Source organism: Rhincodon typus, chromosome 15 (genome assembly GCF_021869965.1).
Source record: "Rhincodon typus isolate 14 chromosome 15, sRhiTyp1.1, whole genome shotgun sequence".
NCBI classification, from domain to species: Eukaryota; Metazoa; Chordata; class Chondrichthyes; order Orectolobiformes; family Rhincodontidae; genus Rhincodon; species Rhincodon typus.
In genome coordinates, this window is record NC_063346.1 from 16,693,082 (window position 1) to 16,708,177 (window position 15,096).

A 15,096-nucleotide genomic window follows, 5' to 3' on the forward strand; every position below is an offset into this window, starting at 1 on the left:
ACACCTTGTTATCTCAGATTCTCCAGCATCTGCAGTTCCTATTATCTCATGGCAACTGTCTGTTTCAATCATATGTTAATCAAGGCTCTAAGGTGTACAAAGGGCCTGAATGCAATTTTAAAGCTCCAAACATGCAGTTTATATGTAGCATATGCTCTGCACATTGTACCAGGCATGAGTAGCCCAACCAACAGCATTTAAAGGAACTTGTACAGAAAAAGCACAGGTCAATTTGTTCAAGAATTTCTATGGACCCCACAGCAGCATGAATATTTCTTCTAGTCAATCAAACAGCTTTTGTTCTGCTGTTCCCCAAACCACATACTCCTCACTAACTCCTCCCTCCCCCATTTAAAGCACAACTTGCAGCTTATGGAGCTATAAGAATTCTCAACAATCCATGGCCACTGTTGGTATATTTCATGTATATTTGATCAGGCAAGAATATATATTTAAGGGAGAAAAGTGATGAAAACAGTGTGACATTATGCCATGTGATATTCCTGTATAAAGGTATCAACTCCATCTGGAATAGCTACTGCTGTACCTCAGAGTCTAGCAAGACAGCCAATCAAATCAGTCTATTAAGTGATAGAGCCCAGACTGTAGCAATGTCTGTGATAAAGCTGTAATATATTTAGTTGCTCTCTAAATAAATTTTCTGATACTTGTTCTCATTAAGAACCAATCTTGGTGTGCGTGTTACAACAGTAAACATTATAGTAAATCCCAAAGAACACATCAGCCACCATTTTCAGTAAAGAACTGAGGTCCTTAGATTAAAAAGGTTGAACCCTCACCGCAAGGGTTTGGGTCAAACAGATCAGCCCATCTTTTTGGATCACACCCAAAATCAAAATCTACCTGATGCATTTTAATTGTAATTTCAATCAATTCTTAATCCATGGAATTTTTTGCTTTTGTGGCTGGGTTTTGTTTTACTCCTTTTGTTGAGCTAATCCGTAATGAGCTTGTGTCCAATGATGACCAAATTGCACTCTTCAAATCAGTAACAGGATGAGCAAGAAGGTAATTTCACTCTCCGAGTTCTGTTCTTGTGTTCAGTTGTCTGACTTTAACCTGTACCCGCACCCAGTGCTATAGCTGAGATAGGAATTAATGGTGTCAACCAGTGTGAGAATACTGTGTATCACTAATTGTCTGTGTTACCGTACTAATCAGGATGAACTTTCATACTTCAACTAATACATTTATTGAAGAGAGCTGTGGCATGAGTTTCAGTGATTCAATTGTTATGTATTGATCTGACCAAGTTTTAATGGATCCAAGTGTGACAATGTCTTCTTATCAAAAGCTTACAATCAACATGGGTACTACATGAATATCATTCTCAGTTTGCTCAGTGCACAGCTCTGTGGTGTCAATGAATAAATGAATATGGGTACTCACCTCCACAACCATCAGTTTAGCCAGTTTCCAATAAGCAACCTTAAAAACATCATTCATTTTGATTGCCTCTGCTTTTAATAATTCTCTGTCAGCGATAGCTTTTCTTGCGTCAGGTAAGATCAAGCGCAGAGCACACCTATAACAAAGACTTGCATTTATATAGTGATTTCACAGGAGTATTTTCATACAACATCAGAATAGTAAAATGATGGTTATTCGGTCCAATTTTAAACAATTTAATTACATTTACTAAGAATAATCTCACAAGGGTACAGATGAGATTTAAGAAGACGTTGTCTGGACTGGAAAGTTTTTGTTATGAGAAAAGATTGGCTAGGCAGGAGGAATTGTTTTCCTTGTACACCGCAGACTGAGGGGAAATGTAATTGCACAATAAAATTATGAGGAGCCTAAGGTAGTTGACAGTAAAGATTTGTTATTGAGCAGAGAGCTCAGTCCAGAGGGGCAAAGGTTTCAAATAACTAGTCAAAGGAGTGGGGAGAAGTGGAGGAAAAATATTTTCACTAAAGGGGTGGTGGGATCTAGAGCTCACTACTTGAAATGGTGCTATTTAACAATGATTGGATATGCATTTGAAGCAAGAACTGGGCTGTGGATTCGTCTGGCTCATGCTTCTTCAGGCAGCACAGACATGATGGGCTGACTGGCCTCATTTTATGCTATTAATTTCTATGGTGGTATAAGTTATATGAAAACCTTGCCTTTAAGAGAATTCAATTTTTAAAAGAGTCCATGTGCTGTGTGTATACAAGGTTGCGACTCTGCCTGCATGTTATTGTACTCTGGGTTTGCATGCTACCCGCACTGAAAGCAGGTAGTTTACTGGAGTGTCTGCATCATAATGTACACTGTTTTACTCCTTTAAATAAGCCAACCCCACAGAACTAATCAATTGCCGATGAGAAATTGATTATTAGATCATTAACATGACAGCAACAATCTGACACAAAGCCACCTGAGGAAATAACAGGGCTGGTGCCCAAAAGCTTGACTTTAAGGTGTACAACATCTAAAAACGTAATCATTAAGGTCTACCATCAAGAGCTATCATGCTCCAATCATGTCATATTGCAGAAACATCTCTGTAACTATTACACATACTTTCTGATCCATGTAACTGATGATTTTATGGAACCAATAGCTTCGTCCGGAGACAGTGCTACTTTTTCAACAAACACTTTTTCTCTCTGCAAAGTTCTCTGGATTGCTGGAAATAGCTTTATTGGATCACTCCTCCATGATTTTTCATGCAATTCAGCCTGTCAAAGAAATTCAGATGTGTGATCATTGATGAGCATATTTCAGGCTTATCATCAGGACCTTTTGAAAGATAATGAACTGAGTGTGATTACCATGTGGATCCTGCCAATACAAGGGCGTGATTGAGATGATCCATACAGATGCAATTATGAGGAGACATTAGATAAATCCATAAGGATGAAAGGATATAGAGACCGCATGAGATTTGACAAAGACAAGAGAAAGCCCATGTAGGGAATAAAGACTGACAGTGTCCTGTTCAGCCGGTTTCTGCACTGTAATATTCTGTGTCATTATTTTGTCAATGGAAATCCATAGCTGCATCAGGCCATACCAGATGAGATAATGGTTTAGATGTAACTATTAAAATTCATCACTTGAATGAGCTTTTTTTATATTTAATCTAATCTGGGATCGGAGATTCCCACTTAGGTCAGTTCAATGTCAGTTCTAACCTCAGTTAACACAGCATGGAGTTCCACATGAACATAGATGAAATTTTTAAAATGCAATTACATAATTTGTATAATTTGTTCTATATTGGAAATAGTGGAGGTTTTTTTTGCTTAATATTGGGTGCATTCATTTAATAGAAGTGGTTCAGTGGTCAGCACTGCTGCCTCACAGCACCAGGGACCCAGGTTTGATTCCAGCCCTGGGTGGCTCTCTGCATAGAGTTTCCCCATGTCTGTGTGGGCTTCCTCTCACAGTCCAAAGATGTGCAGGTTCGGTGAATTAGCCTTGGGAAATGCAGCGTTAGAGGGAATGGGGTGGGTTTGGGTAGAATGCTATTCAGAGGGTTAATGTGGACTCAGTGGGACAAATGGCCTGCTTCCACACTGTAGGGATTCTATGATTTGCCTTTGTTGGATTTTGTGTATTCCAGATGGCACTTACAGTCAATGCTATGTAACATCCAGTATTCCTCCTCAGTTGGGCGAGCTGACAATAGGATTATGAATAACACTGGCAGTGCACCTATTCCATGCTAAATAACCAAAGAGCATAATTTTTTTTTTAAATAATCCTCATGTCAAGGTGAGTAGATGCAATATTTTACCTTTTGAGGCTCAAATCTCATTTTCCAGGAGCTTTTGCATTTGTATAAAATTGTGCCATCCTGATGAGAGTCTGCTAATGTACAGAACAAATAATACACACACACACACGCACACACCAGAAGCTCTAGAATCAGACTTTATCAAGTTCCAATCTTGACAAACGAAGGTTAGCAGTCTCACATTCATATTCGCAATTGCTGTCTGTGTGATCTGCAAACTTTCATCTGGCAAGTAACCCACGGAGCCATTACACTGAATTTACAGGTCAGAAATGGACTTTACATTCCAATGTGTCAATGCAGATATTATTGCTCTGCACAAGTTTCCTCCTAGCCAGTGCAATTTACATTTGTAGGAGTCTATAGTTTGTGCTGTGGAAATCATACGGTTCTTGAAAAAACAATTCCACAAATTGGACATAGGACAAAATTCTACAAAACCAAAGTATTGCATAATGCTGCATGTCTGAGATAAAAACATTAAAAGCTGGCAATAATCATCATTAGGTCTGGCACCATTTACAAAAGAGGACAAAGTTAATGGGCAGATTCTTCCCGAGGTGGTAGGGGAGAAAAAGGTTGGGGTGAGGAGTTGGGGTCAGGAAGAAAATCAACAGCCAATTGATAGGTATGGAAGGAGGTTGTCCTTAGCTATAATACATTGTGGCTGGGCTAAATTTTGTGTAAAAAGGGCAGCTCCAACCCTCTGGAAGAGGCCTACCCTTTGGAGCTGTCGGTATCTTCAGCAGACCAGCAGTGCCAGACTTTGGTAGTGGGCACTGCTGGAACTGCAATGAGTCCCAAAAAAAGAAGGCCAAATGGAACCCTGGACCCAGGCAAGTAGGGGCTGTGCACTGGGAGGGACTGTCCCCCTTGTGGACGGGCTGCTGGGGATAAGGGGTGGGTATTAAAGTATGCGCGAGAGGTAGAAGAAAGGTGGACAGGTACTATCTCTGTGTCAAAGCCCCCAACACACAGAAGAAACTCTCTGACAATAATATCCTTCTCTCTCTTCCTTTCTGTACTTATAAAAGCTTGTTAAAAATGAGCTCTTGTCCATCCAGCATTATGAGCAGAGTCAAAATGGGGTCTATTGAGTTTTTAACAAGTTTACATATAGTGCACCACCCATCGTCCACATTATGGGGGTGAGCTCAGGGATGGATGTGAAGGTGGAGGGACTGGCACACACCTTCTATTTATGTATCACCCCATCGAGAACACATCCCATGGGGGTGTGGAGAATCCAGCCGAGTGTTTCACGTCTATGTCTTTTCACTGGAACATCTGAGTATTGTTCAGGTGAAAGGTCACTGACTCAAAATATTAACTCTGTTTCTCTCTCTGCAGACTCTGCCAGGTCTACAGAGTACTTTCAGCATTTTCTGAAGGCTATATATTAACTTGTTTGTTTCCTTTTGTCAACATTCTAGTTTTGCAAACAATCTTATACCCAATACTTATATCAAGATACTTATAGTATCTGGTTGATAATATGGGCTTACCTCTCTGAGGCAGCGAAAGCCATGCTTCTTTAGGAAGTTTTGGAATGTCTGACCAGCTTCTCCACTTTCCTGAGACAGCAACCAAGATATTGCAGTCTAATTAGAGAGAAATTGAAACAATGTGAGCCACATTCTTTCAACATAATTAACATTCTAAATGTTTAATTGCACTTCTGACAAGCATCCAGTTAATCATCTCAAAATGCAGTCAAATAGAAATTTGAAAGGAACTGGGGAAAAAGGACAAGATTATAATTTGCTAAAGTTGCTTTCTAAAAAAAACTAACAGAATTCTCAAAACTGCAACACAATTGAACATTTTCCAGTCTCACCAAAAAGTGATTTAAAGTATAATGTAGAATACTCTGCGTGTTCAATTCCCATTTTATGATATTATAAATGAGAAAAGAATACATATTTGGAGGTTTACTTTGACAGGCGACTTGAGCAGGTAGCTTTATTGCTTTGATGTGCACTTAAAACTTGACAAGTTTATTAAAAAATTATTGACTAACTGTATATAACTATTACAGGACCTGTCTTCACAATAAATGAATCTTAGAAATGAAGATTTACATCATTCCATCTCAATGCAAGTTTTGTTTTATTCTCCATGTTCAATCTAAGAGTTTTTCATTACCACACATTTCCTTTAAGTAGAATCTACATAGTGGCCATGGTTTCTTTTGTTTGTCTAGATGCCTATCGATAGTAAGCATCAGCATTTGACAGGAGATGCGCTTGAGTGAATTAATACTTTTCCTTCCTCTCCCGACTTGCTCTTTCTCACGAAGTCCACAATTAGTATTGAGTTTAATGTTGGGCTTGGCACACAAATGATGGATGCTGTGCGCTAACTCCCAACAAGCCGAGAAATCTATGGCCAGAGGCGGAATGAGGACTTTTAAACAGGAAAAGATATGTCCATCTGCATATGCTCAATCTCAGATCTTGTTCTTAAAAATACATGGTCACTCAAACTCAAAACACATGGAGTTCAAAAGGGCACAATTTTCACTCTAGTACAGTAATAAGTGAGTGCTGCACTCTCAGAGATGATGTCTTTCGAATGAAACATTGAATTGATACCGCATCTGCTCTCCTCATGCACGTTAGAGGGTTCGCCATGGTCTGTACTCACCAGGCAGACCACCTGGAAGGGTTAGGGAGCTGTGAGTTGGTGTTGTTGGTTTAACTCAGGTAACTAAACAGCTGGTTTGCAATGCAGAGTGATGCCAATATCATGGGATCAATCCCAATAATAGTTGAAGTCACCATGAAGGTCTTAACTTCTCAACCTCTCTCCTCGCCTGAGGCTAAACCACTACCAGTTATTTTTGTCTAATGAGAGAGTATCCCTATGGTCCTCAGGGATTTTGTTGCCTTTACCGATATAAATGCAATGCTTTACATCCTCCTTTCTTTCTGTGCATACATCAGGTGAGGGGCAGGTGGTGATGTCACTATCCAACTACACTGGTATGGGCCTGGGAAAATATTCTTGAAGATCTCTGTGTGTCTGTGTGTCTGTGTGTGTGTGTGTGTGTGTGTGTGTCTGTATCTGTGTCCGTGTGTGTGTGTGTGTGTCTGGTGTGTGTGTGTCCGTGTGTGTGTGTGTGGTGGGGGGGAGGTGATGTGGTGTTTGCATCTGAAGCTACCATCTAAGCATGAACAGCAGCAGAACAGACTGGGCTGGCTGACAAGCAGCAGCGTTGGCACTGGTGGAGTGGCTGTCATGGGAGAACACATTCTGTTCATTTGGGAGAGGACTGGAGGGTCAAACTCCATAGCATGACTGCCACTCCCCTCAGGCAGTACCACTGCAATACTAACCTGTCAAGGGCAGACTGCTGGGCAATGGTGAGAGCCTGCAAGCCCTTTCGTGTTATCGTTGGTACAAGGACAGTATAATTTTAAGGGCCAGGCTCAGTATGTTCACAGCTGGGGTGTAAGGATGAATCTGCTAGCTCCTCTGTGCAGGCATGGTAGAGGCAATAGGTTAAAGAAGTGTAATGATTGGAATGAGGGCCAAGTGGATCCACTGACTATGAGATCCCTGATTGGGATTGATAACCCAGGCCAATCAAGGAGCCCTGGCTAACTGATATAACCAGGAGATTCAGTGAGTCTCCTCATTCTAGAGCCTGGCTTTGAGCTGATTGGTCACAGCCCACATACTATGCACATCTAAATAAGGGATGACTTGGTGACGGGATACCGACTTCGGTGCAGTTATTTCAGGAAGATAATAACTGACAGAGCCAGGGGAAGGATGGAAACAGTTTGGCTTGTAGCAGAATTATTTGAGGGTCTGCAGACAGCATTTGTGTTTTTCCAGAACCAAAAATGATATTGGAAAAATACAGTCACAAATGATCTGCAATGGTCCCATTAAGAACTGCTACTTCTGCTACTGTATGCTTGGCAAAAACTTGAGAATGTGTGACATGCATCCAAACTCTTTATGATTGCCCTTGGGGCAAAAGGGGCTTTTGGCACTTTTTCCACCTTTATGGGACTAAAGTTCAAGTTTAACAGGTGGAAACTGAGGCAGTTCAGACTCCAGCTCTATACCCCTACCTGTGATATGTCATGTTATACATGTTGCCTGTTATGCACCTTCCCTGTTATATATCCCAACTGTTATTCCTCACCTGTTATATACCTCGTCAGATACTCATTCTATATCCCACCTGGCATACATACCACTTTTTATACACATCATATATTCTCAATGTTATACATTACACATCTGCCTATTATACAACCCACGCAAATTTTTCAATCAGCGTTTATGGCTCTAAATTGAAGAGTCCAAAATTCAGTTGTTATTGTTAGTATTTATGTTTATTCATTCTTGGTATGTGACGTCACTAGCTGGGCCAGGATTCATTACACCAGCTACCATTCTGCTGAGCTTCCCCAGCAACTTCTGTTTTTCTTCCTGATTTACAGCATCCTCAGTTCCTTCGGTTTTTATTGAGTATTTAACTCGCTGCCACATCTCTTCTAGGCATGCCCACCTTGAAGAAGTTCTGCTCCTCTCTCTGACAGGATTTCCGTCCCAATTTTTCTTCGTGTCCACCAACATTAATTTTATCCTATCGTTTACTCCCTAGCCCAAACCCCTCCCTATTTTCTGCAATACAAACCAATGTTTTCCCAGCTACCATCAGTTCTGAGGAAGGGTCACCGGACCCAAAACGTTAACTCTGATTTTTCTTCACAGATGATGCCAGACCTGCTGAGCATTTCCAGCAATTTCTGATTTTGTTCCTGATTTACAGCTTCCGCAGTTCTTTCAGTTTTTATTCATTGCACATCCTGTGTTGCTTGTGAAAAGGTGGAGATGAGCTCCCTTTTTGAACCGCTACAGTCCATGTGCTGTCGGTAGACCCACAATGCTGATGGGGAGGGAATTGCAGTGTTTTGACCCAATGACACTGATGGAACAGCATCCAAATCAGGTTGGTGAGTGGCTTGGTGGGAATGCGCAGGTGGTGGTGTTACCATGTATCTGCTGCCTTGATCTTCTGTCTAAACAGTTCCTACCTAAGAAGTCTTGGAGAATTTCTGTAGTGTATCTTGTAGATGGTACACACAGCTGATGCTGAGCATCAGTGGTAGAGGGAGAGAATGTTTGTAGATTTGATGCTAATCAAACAGGCTGCTTTGTCCTAGATGATGTCAAGCTTCTTGAGTGTTGTTGCAGCTGTGCTTATCCTCGTAAGTGGGCACTGTTTCACAACACTGATGACTTCTGCTTTGTAGGTGGTGGACAGGCTTTGGAGAATCAGGAAGTAAGTTACTCACTGCAGTATTCCTAGCTTCCGACCTAATCTTGTAGCCACTGTGTTTATGTGGCTGGTCCAGTTCAATTTCTTATCAATGGGTACCCCTCAAGACGTTATGATGTGGAGATGCCAGTTTTGGACTGAGGTGAACAAGGTCAGAAGTCACATGACATGAAGTTAAAGACCAAGAGGTTTATTTGAAATCACAAGCTTTCAGAGTGCTGCTCCTTCACCAGGTGAAGTGTTGACAGTGAGAGATACAGTGATGTTAATACCTTTGAATGGCAAGCGGCGATATTTAAATTCTCCCTGTTAGATGTGATTGCTGCCTGGCACTTTTGTAGCACAAATGACAATTGCCATTTGTCAGCCTAAACCTGGACATTGTTCAGGTCTTGCTGCATTTGGCTATAGACTGTTTCGGTATTTGAGGAGTCGTGAACAATGTTCAATCAACAGCGAACATCTCCACTCCTGATCTGATGATGGAGACAAAGTAATTGATGAAGCAACTGAGGATGGTTGGACCCAGGATACTACCCTGTGGAACTCTTGCAGAGATGACTGACTTCCAACAACCACAATCATCTTTCTTTGTGTCAGGTATGATTCTAACCAGTGGGAGAGTCTTCCTCCTGATTCGTATTGACTCTAGTTTTGTTCAGGCTCCTTCATGCTACATTTGGCCTTGATGTCAAGGACAGTCACTACTGCACCATCTTTTGAAGTTAGCTCCTTTGTCCATTTTTGAACCATGGCTAAAATGAGTGATACTGACAGAAACCAAACTGAGTGTCAGTGAGAAAGTTTTTGCAAAGCAAGTGTGGCTTGACAGTACTGTTACTGGTCCCACTTTACTAATGATCACATTCCCATGTTATCTGGTATCCAACATTGTTACTTACCTCAGCATCCAGCTTTAGAAATTCAGAACGCTTGCCCTGCGTTTGGATTGCTTCAGCGATCGCCTAAAGTAAAAGCGAAAGGTGAGTATTCTTTAAAAAATCACATGAAAATAAATAAAACTGAATCTATCAAAAAGCAAACATTATGTGAGTAATTTTCACCTTTTTCCATTCTGTGGTAAACGGACAGGGCATTAACCGTACAGTGAAAATAAAGATTATATTGATTTTATATAGTCAAGACTATCCATATAGCGAGTTTATCACCCTATCAGTGAAAGGGAAAGTTACCTCACTCTGGCCCAATATTTAGTGTTCAAAGCCTAGCAAGCAAATTTGAAAGCATGAAAGGTAAGTCAGCATATTATGTTAGATACATTCAGTGTAATTCTGAACTCTTAATGCTTTGATATTAGTACCTTAATAACAAAAGAATGAATCATTTCAAATGTCAACATTGTCAGTACTAACAGGGATGACTAGATGAAAGGAAATTTAGTTTACAGACTTTAAAAAAAAGTTGACCTCTTTCTTTCCTGTGGTCCAGAGGAGGTCAGGGATATTTACATCTTCAAAAGAAATCAGAGTAGAAAATAAATGTCAAGTGCCCTGCAGTTTTTATGTTATTATACAGTCATTAAAACAAAATTGTAAAGTCACAACATTGTGTGACTGAAGATTATGGAAAGCATGTGCCCCTTTTTTGAGACAACAAGGTGCAGAGCTGGATGAACACAGCAGGCCAAGCTGAAGGGTCTAGGCCCGAAACGTAACCCTCTCCCTATTTATTTCAGAACCCCCTTCCCCTCCCCCATTTCTGATGAAGGGTCTAGGTCCTAAACGTAAGACGCAACTGTCCCTTTTTTGAGTTAGTTTAGACTTAGTTCATTGTTTAAAACTGCATTCTGAGAGGGAACAGCTCCAATTCACAGAAAATCAAACCGCCACGGACAACTAAAGAGACAAGGGACAGTGTAAAACTAGAAAAGTTTATCAGAATGCATAAAAACTACACAGATCCTGCTGAATAAGAAAGATACAAAGACTAGCAAAGGGTCACAAAGCAGAGCTACTAAAAGTGGTAATAAAAGAAAACTTGCCAGGGACATCAAAATCACGAAGAAGAAATTTTATATTTACACAAAGTGAAAGCGAGTCGTCAGGAGCAATGTTGACCCACTAAAGGCTGAGAGTTGAGATATTATCAATGACAATGGGGAAGTAGCAAACATATTGAATAATTTCTTTGCCTCAGTATTTATAGTAGAAAAGTAAGATAGCTTGCAAAGTCTTCAGGAAATTAATAGTGGACTGAATGAAATTAAAAAAGTAAAATGTCAGCCGAGCGGAAATTAATGAAATTAAAGAGTGACAAATTCCCAGGATTTAACAGTTTCCATCCGAAGGTGCTAACGGAAGTAGGGGATCACAATATAGATGCACTAACTATAAACTTCCAGAATTCCCTCGATACAGAAGTCATGCCTCTGGATTGGAAAAATTGCACATATCACTTGCTTTTTAAGAAGGGTGAAAGAGGAAAAGCAGGGAATTACAAACCAGTCTAACAAACGTGGTAGGGAAATTGTTGGAATCTATTCACAAGGATAGGGTAACTGAATGCCTTGAAAGTTTTTCAGTTAGTTAGGGAGAGCCAGCATGGACTCATGACAGGCCTGACAAACCTCACCGAATTTTTTGAAGCGGTGACTATGATTGTGGACAGGGGAATGTCTGTGGATGTTGTTTATATGACTTCTGAAAAGGCATTTTAAGAGGTCACACATAACAGACTGTTAACTAAGGTAGAAGCCTATGGGATTGAGGGCAAGTTACTGACATGGCTGGGAAATTGGTTGAGTGGAAGGTGACAGAAAGTAGTGATAATGGGCAATTACTTAAATTAGCAGGAAGTGGCCAGTGGTGTCCCACAAGAACCTGTGTTAGGGCCTCAAAAATTCACATGATTTGTTAATGAGTTGGGTAATAACATAGAAAGTCATATACCCAACTTTGTTGATGACACTAAGTTAGGCGGCATTGTAGTCAGTGTAGGTGATTACAAAGGGATATTGATAAGCTAAGTGAATCGGCAAAACTGTAACAGACAGGGATTCAACATAAGCAAGTATGAGACGATCCACATGGGCTGGAAAAGGGTAGATCAGGGTACTTTCTGGATGGCATGAAATTAAATTTGTCCACTGAAATTAAATGCTATTTGTAAATGCTCTTTGTAATATATATGATTTGGAGGAAAATGTAACTGGTTTGATTAATAAGTTTGCGGATGACACAAAGGTTCGTGGAATTGCGGATAGCAGTGAGGACTGTAAAAGGATACAGCTGGATACAGATCGGTTGGTGACTTGGGCAGAGAGATGGCAGATGGAGTTTAATCCGGAAAAATGTGAGGTAATGCATTTTGGAAGGTCAAATCCAGATGGAAAATATACAGTAAATGGCAGAACCCTTAAGAGTACTAATAGGCAGAGGGATCTGGGTGTACAGGTACACAGGTCACTGAAAGTGGCAATGCAGGTGGAGAAGGTAGTCAACAAGGCATGTGGCATGCTTGCCTTCATCAGTCGGGGCACTGAGTTTAAGAATTGGTAGGTAATGTTGCAGCTTTATGGAACCTTAGTTAGGCCGTATTTGGAATACTGTGTTCAATTCAGAAGGATGTGGTGGCTTTAGAGAGGGTACAGAAAAGATTTACCAGGATGTTGCCTGGTATGGAAGGCATTAGCTCTGAGGAGAGATTGGAGAAACTTGGGTTGTTCTCACTGGAATGACGGAGGTTGAAGGGCGACCTGATAGAGGTCTACGAGGTTATGAAGGGCATGGACAGAGTGGACAGTCAGAAGCTTTTTCCCAGAGTGGAAGAGTCAGTTACGGGGGGTCATAGCCTTAAGGTGTGAGGGGCAAGGTTTAAAGGTGTTGCACGAGGCAATATTTTTTACACAGAGGCTAGTGGGTGCCTGGAACTCACTGCTGGGGGAGGTAATGGAAGCAGATAGTATAGTGACTTTTAAAGGGCATTTTGACAAAGACATGAATAGGATGGGAATAGAGGGATATGATCCCCGGAAGGGTAGGGGGTTTTACTTGTGACAGGCAGCATGTCGGTGCAGGCTTGGAGGGCTGAAGGGCCTGTTCCTGGGCTGTAATTTTCTTTGTTCTTTTGTTCTTTGTTCTAAATACAGTAGGTGTCCAAAGGGACTTGGAAATTCAGGTGCATAGATATTTAAAGTGCCATGGACAGATGCAGAAATGGGGGAACAGGTGAAACAGAAATTTATTTTAATAAGTATTTTAATAAGTCCTCCATTTTCATTACACCCTTTCCTGCTATCAATTTTTGCTCTCAGCTGAGCTAATTTATTTACCACTGTTAATACCTACCATTAACACCTGTTCTTCGATTATATCATTCCATTACTACCATTACCATCCCCTTTGCTTTTTGCTGTTGGCACACTCGTTATTTGTTCCATTTGCATCCCCTCTCTCTTTGTGAACAGTGAAAAGAAGATCATTTTCTAGCCCATTCAATTCTGAATTGAAAGATTTTTGTTTGGGAAGAGTATCAAGGGATATGGAACAAAGGTAGGGTACATGGTATAAATTAGCCTGATTTAACTGAAAGGCAAAATTTTCTCAAGGGGCTTGATGGCCTATTCCTGCTCATACAACTGATCTTTAGCTCATTATTTTAATGATATAGCTTAATTTTACAATATTTGTTGCTGTCTTTTAATGTATATTTCTCAGTATAAACTTGATTTATGATTCACCTATCAATTTACCAAGGTTTAGAGTCCAGAACATATAGTTAGAGCTGCCAACAGTAAAACACTCCTACATCTGCTATTTCTACAGCAAAGACACGAGATTTAAAAGTCTTTTTTTAAAAAAAGAGATTAATACATATGTTAGATCAAAGAACAAAGAGCTATCGTATGAATACATCTTTGGACAACAAATCTTTCTTACACTGTTCACAGCCCGAGAAGAATTTTGTTTTAAATGTTCTCATTTAGTACAATCATTATCATGCAAACATCTAACTTTTTTGAGACAATTTGGTAACAAATACAAATTCTTGACATTTCATGTAAAGCATCACTGGATGAGTATCCCGTAATTCCAGTCTAATGTTATGGGAACAGGGATTCAATTCCACTATGACAGATGGTGAAATTTGAATTCAATAAATTAGCGTGAGTAATGGTGAGCATGTAACCCCTGTCGCTTGTTATAAAAAATTCGTCTGGTTCACTGATGCCCTTTGGGGAAGGAAATCTGCAATCCTTACCTGGGCTAGTTCCCATGTGACTCTAACCCACAGCAATGTGACTGAGTTTTAACTGCCTTCTAGGCAATTAGACAAAGGTACTAAATGCTGATGTAGCCAGTGATTCCCATATCTCAGGAACAAATAAAAAATGGCCAATAGTTAAAGTTCAAATCTTTGAGGGATTTCTTTATCTATAATCATCCAAACACCAGTCTGAGAATTAATCTGATCCCAGATACTTAATGAATGATGTGATTTACATCTTCTTATTTATCTCAGCAATGCTCGCCTTTCGCAACCTAGCCGTATGTGGAGTTTCTTCTCAAGGTATGTAGAATCATGGAATCCCTACAGTGTAGAAGCAGGCCATTTGGCCCATCAAGTCCACACCGACCTTCTGAAGAGCATCTCACCCAGACCCACATCCCCTAACCTATCCCTGTAACCTTGCATTTAGCATGGCTAATCCACCTCATTCCTGGACTATGGGAGGAAACCAGAGCACTCAAAGGAAATCTATGCTGTCACAGGGGGAATATACAAACTCCACTCAGATAGTCTCCCAAGGCTGGGATTGAACCCAGGTTCCTGCTGCTGTGAGGCAACAGTGCTAGCCACTGAGCCACCAGACCACCCATTGAGAGTTTTGAGCAGAACCCATTTGCGATCAAAATCAGCAGCACAATGGCATTACAAAACTGAATGAGAAATGGTCAGCTGAGAAAACCAATACAATTCATGCCTGTAGAAATTTGGGCAATCTCCAATACCAGGGAAAATTCCTAGGCTTGGGAATGAGTGAGATGGTGACCAGAGGGGGCAAACCTTGATAGGTATCTGT

The 15,096-nt window shown here is 40.6% G+C and overlaps 1 protein-coding gene across 1 annotated transcript in view; it reads right to left on the minus strand.

The window, feature by feature from the left end:
- Positions 1–1,293: 1,293 nt before the first annotated feature.
- The window catches only part of LOC125485040, a 23,719-nt gene continuing 9,916 nt past the window's right edge, over positions 1,294–15,096 (minus strand). The window contains exons 2-5 of the mRNA XM_048605956.1: positions 9,956–10,018; positions 5,257–5,352; positions 2,533–2,690; positions 1,294–1,546 (exon numbers count right to left, since the gene is read on the minus strand). Of these exons, the coding sequence (XP_048461913.1) occupies positions 1,309–1,546; positions 2,533–2,690; positions 5,257–5,352; positions 9,956–10,018 (555 nt within the window). The 3' untranslated portion in view covers positions 1,294–1,308. The remainder of the gene's footprint in view (positions 1,547–2,532; positions 2,691–5,256; positions 5,353–9,955; positions 10,019–15,096) is intronic.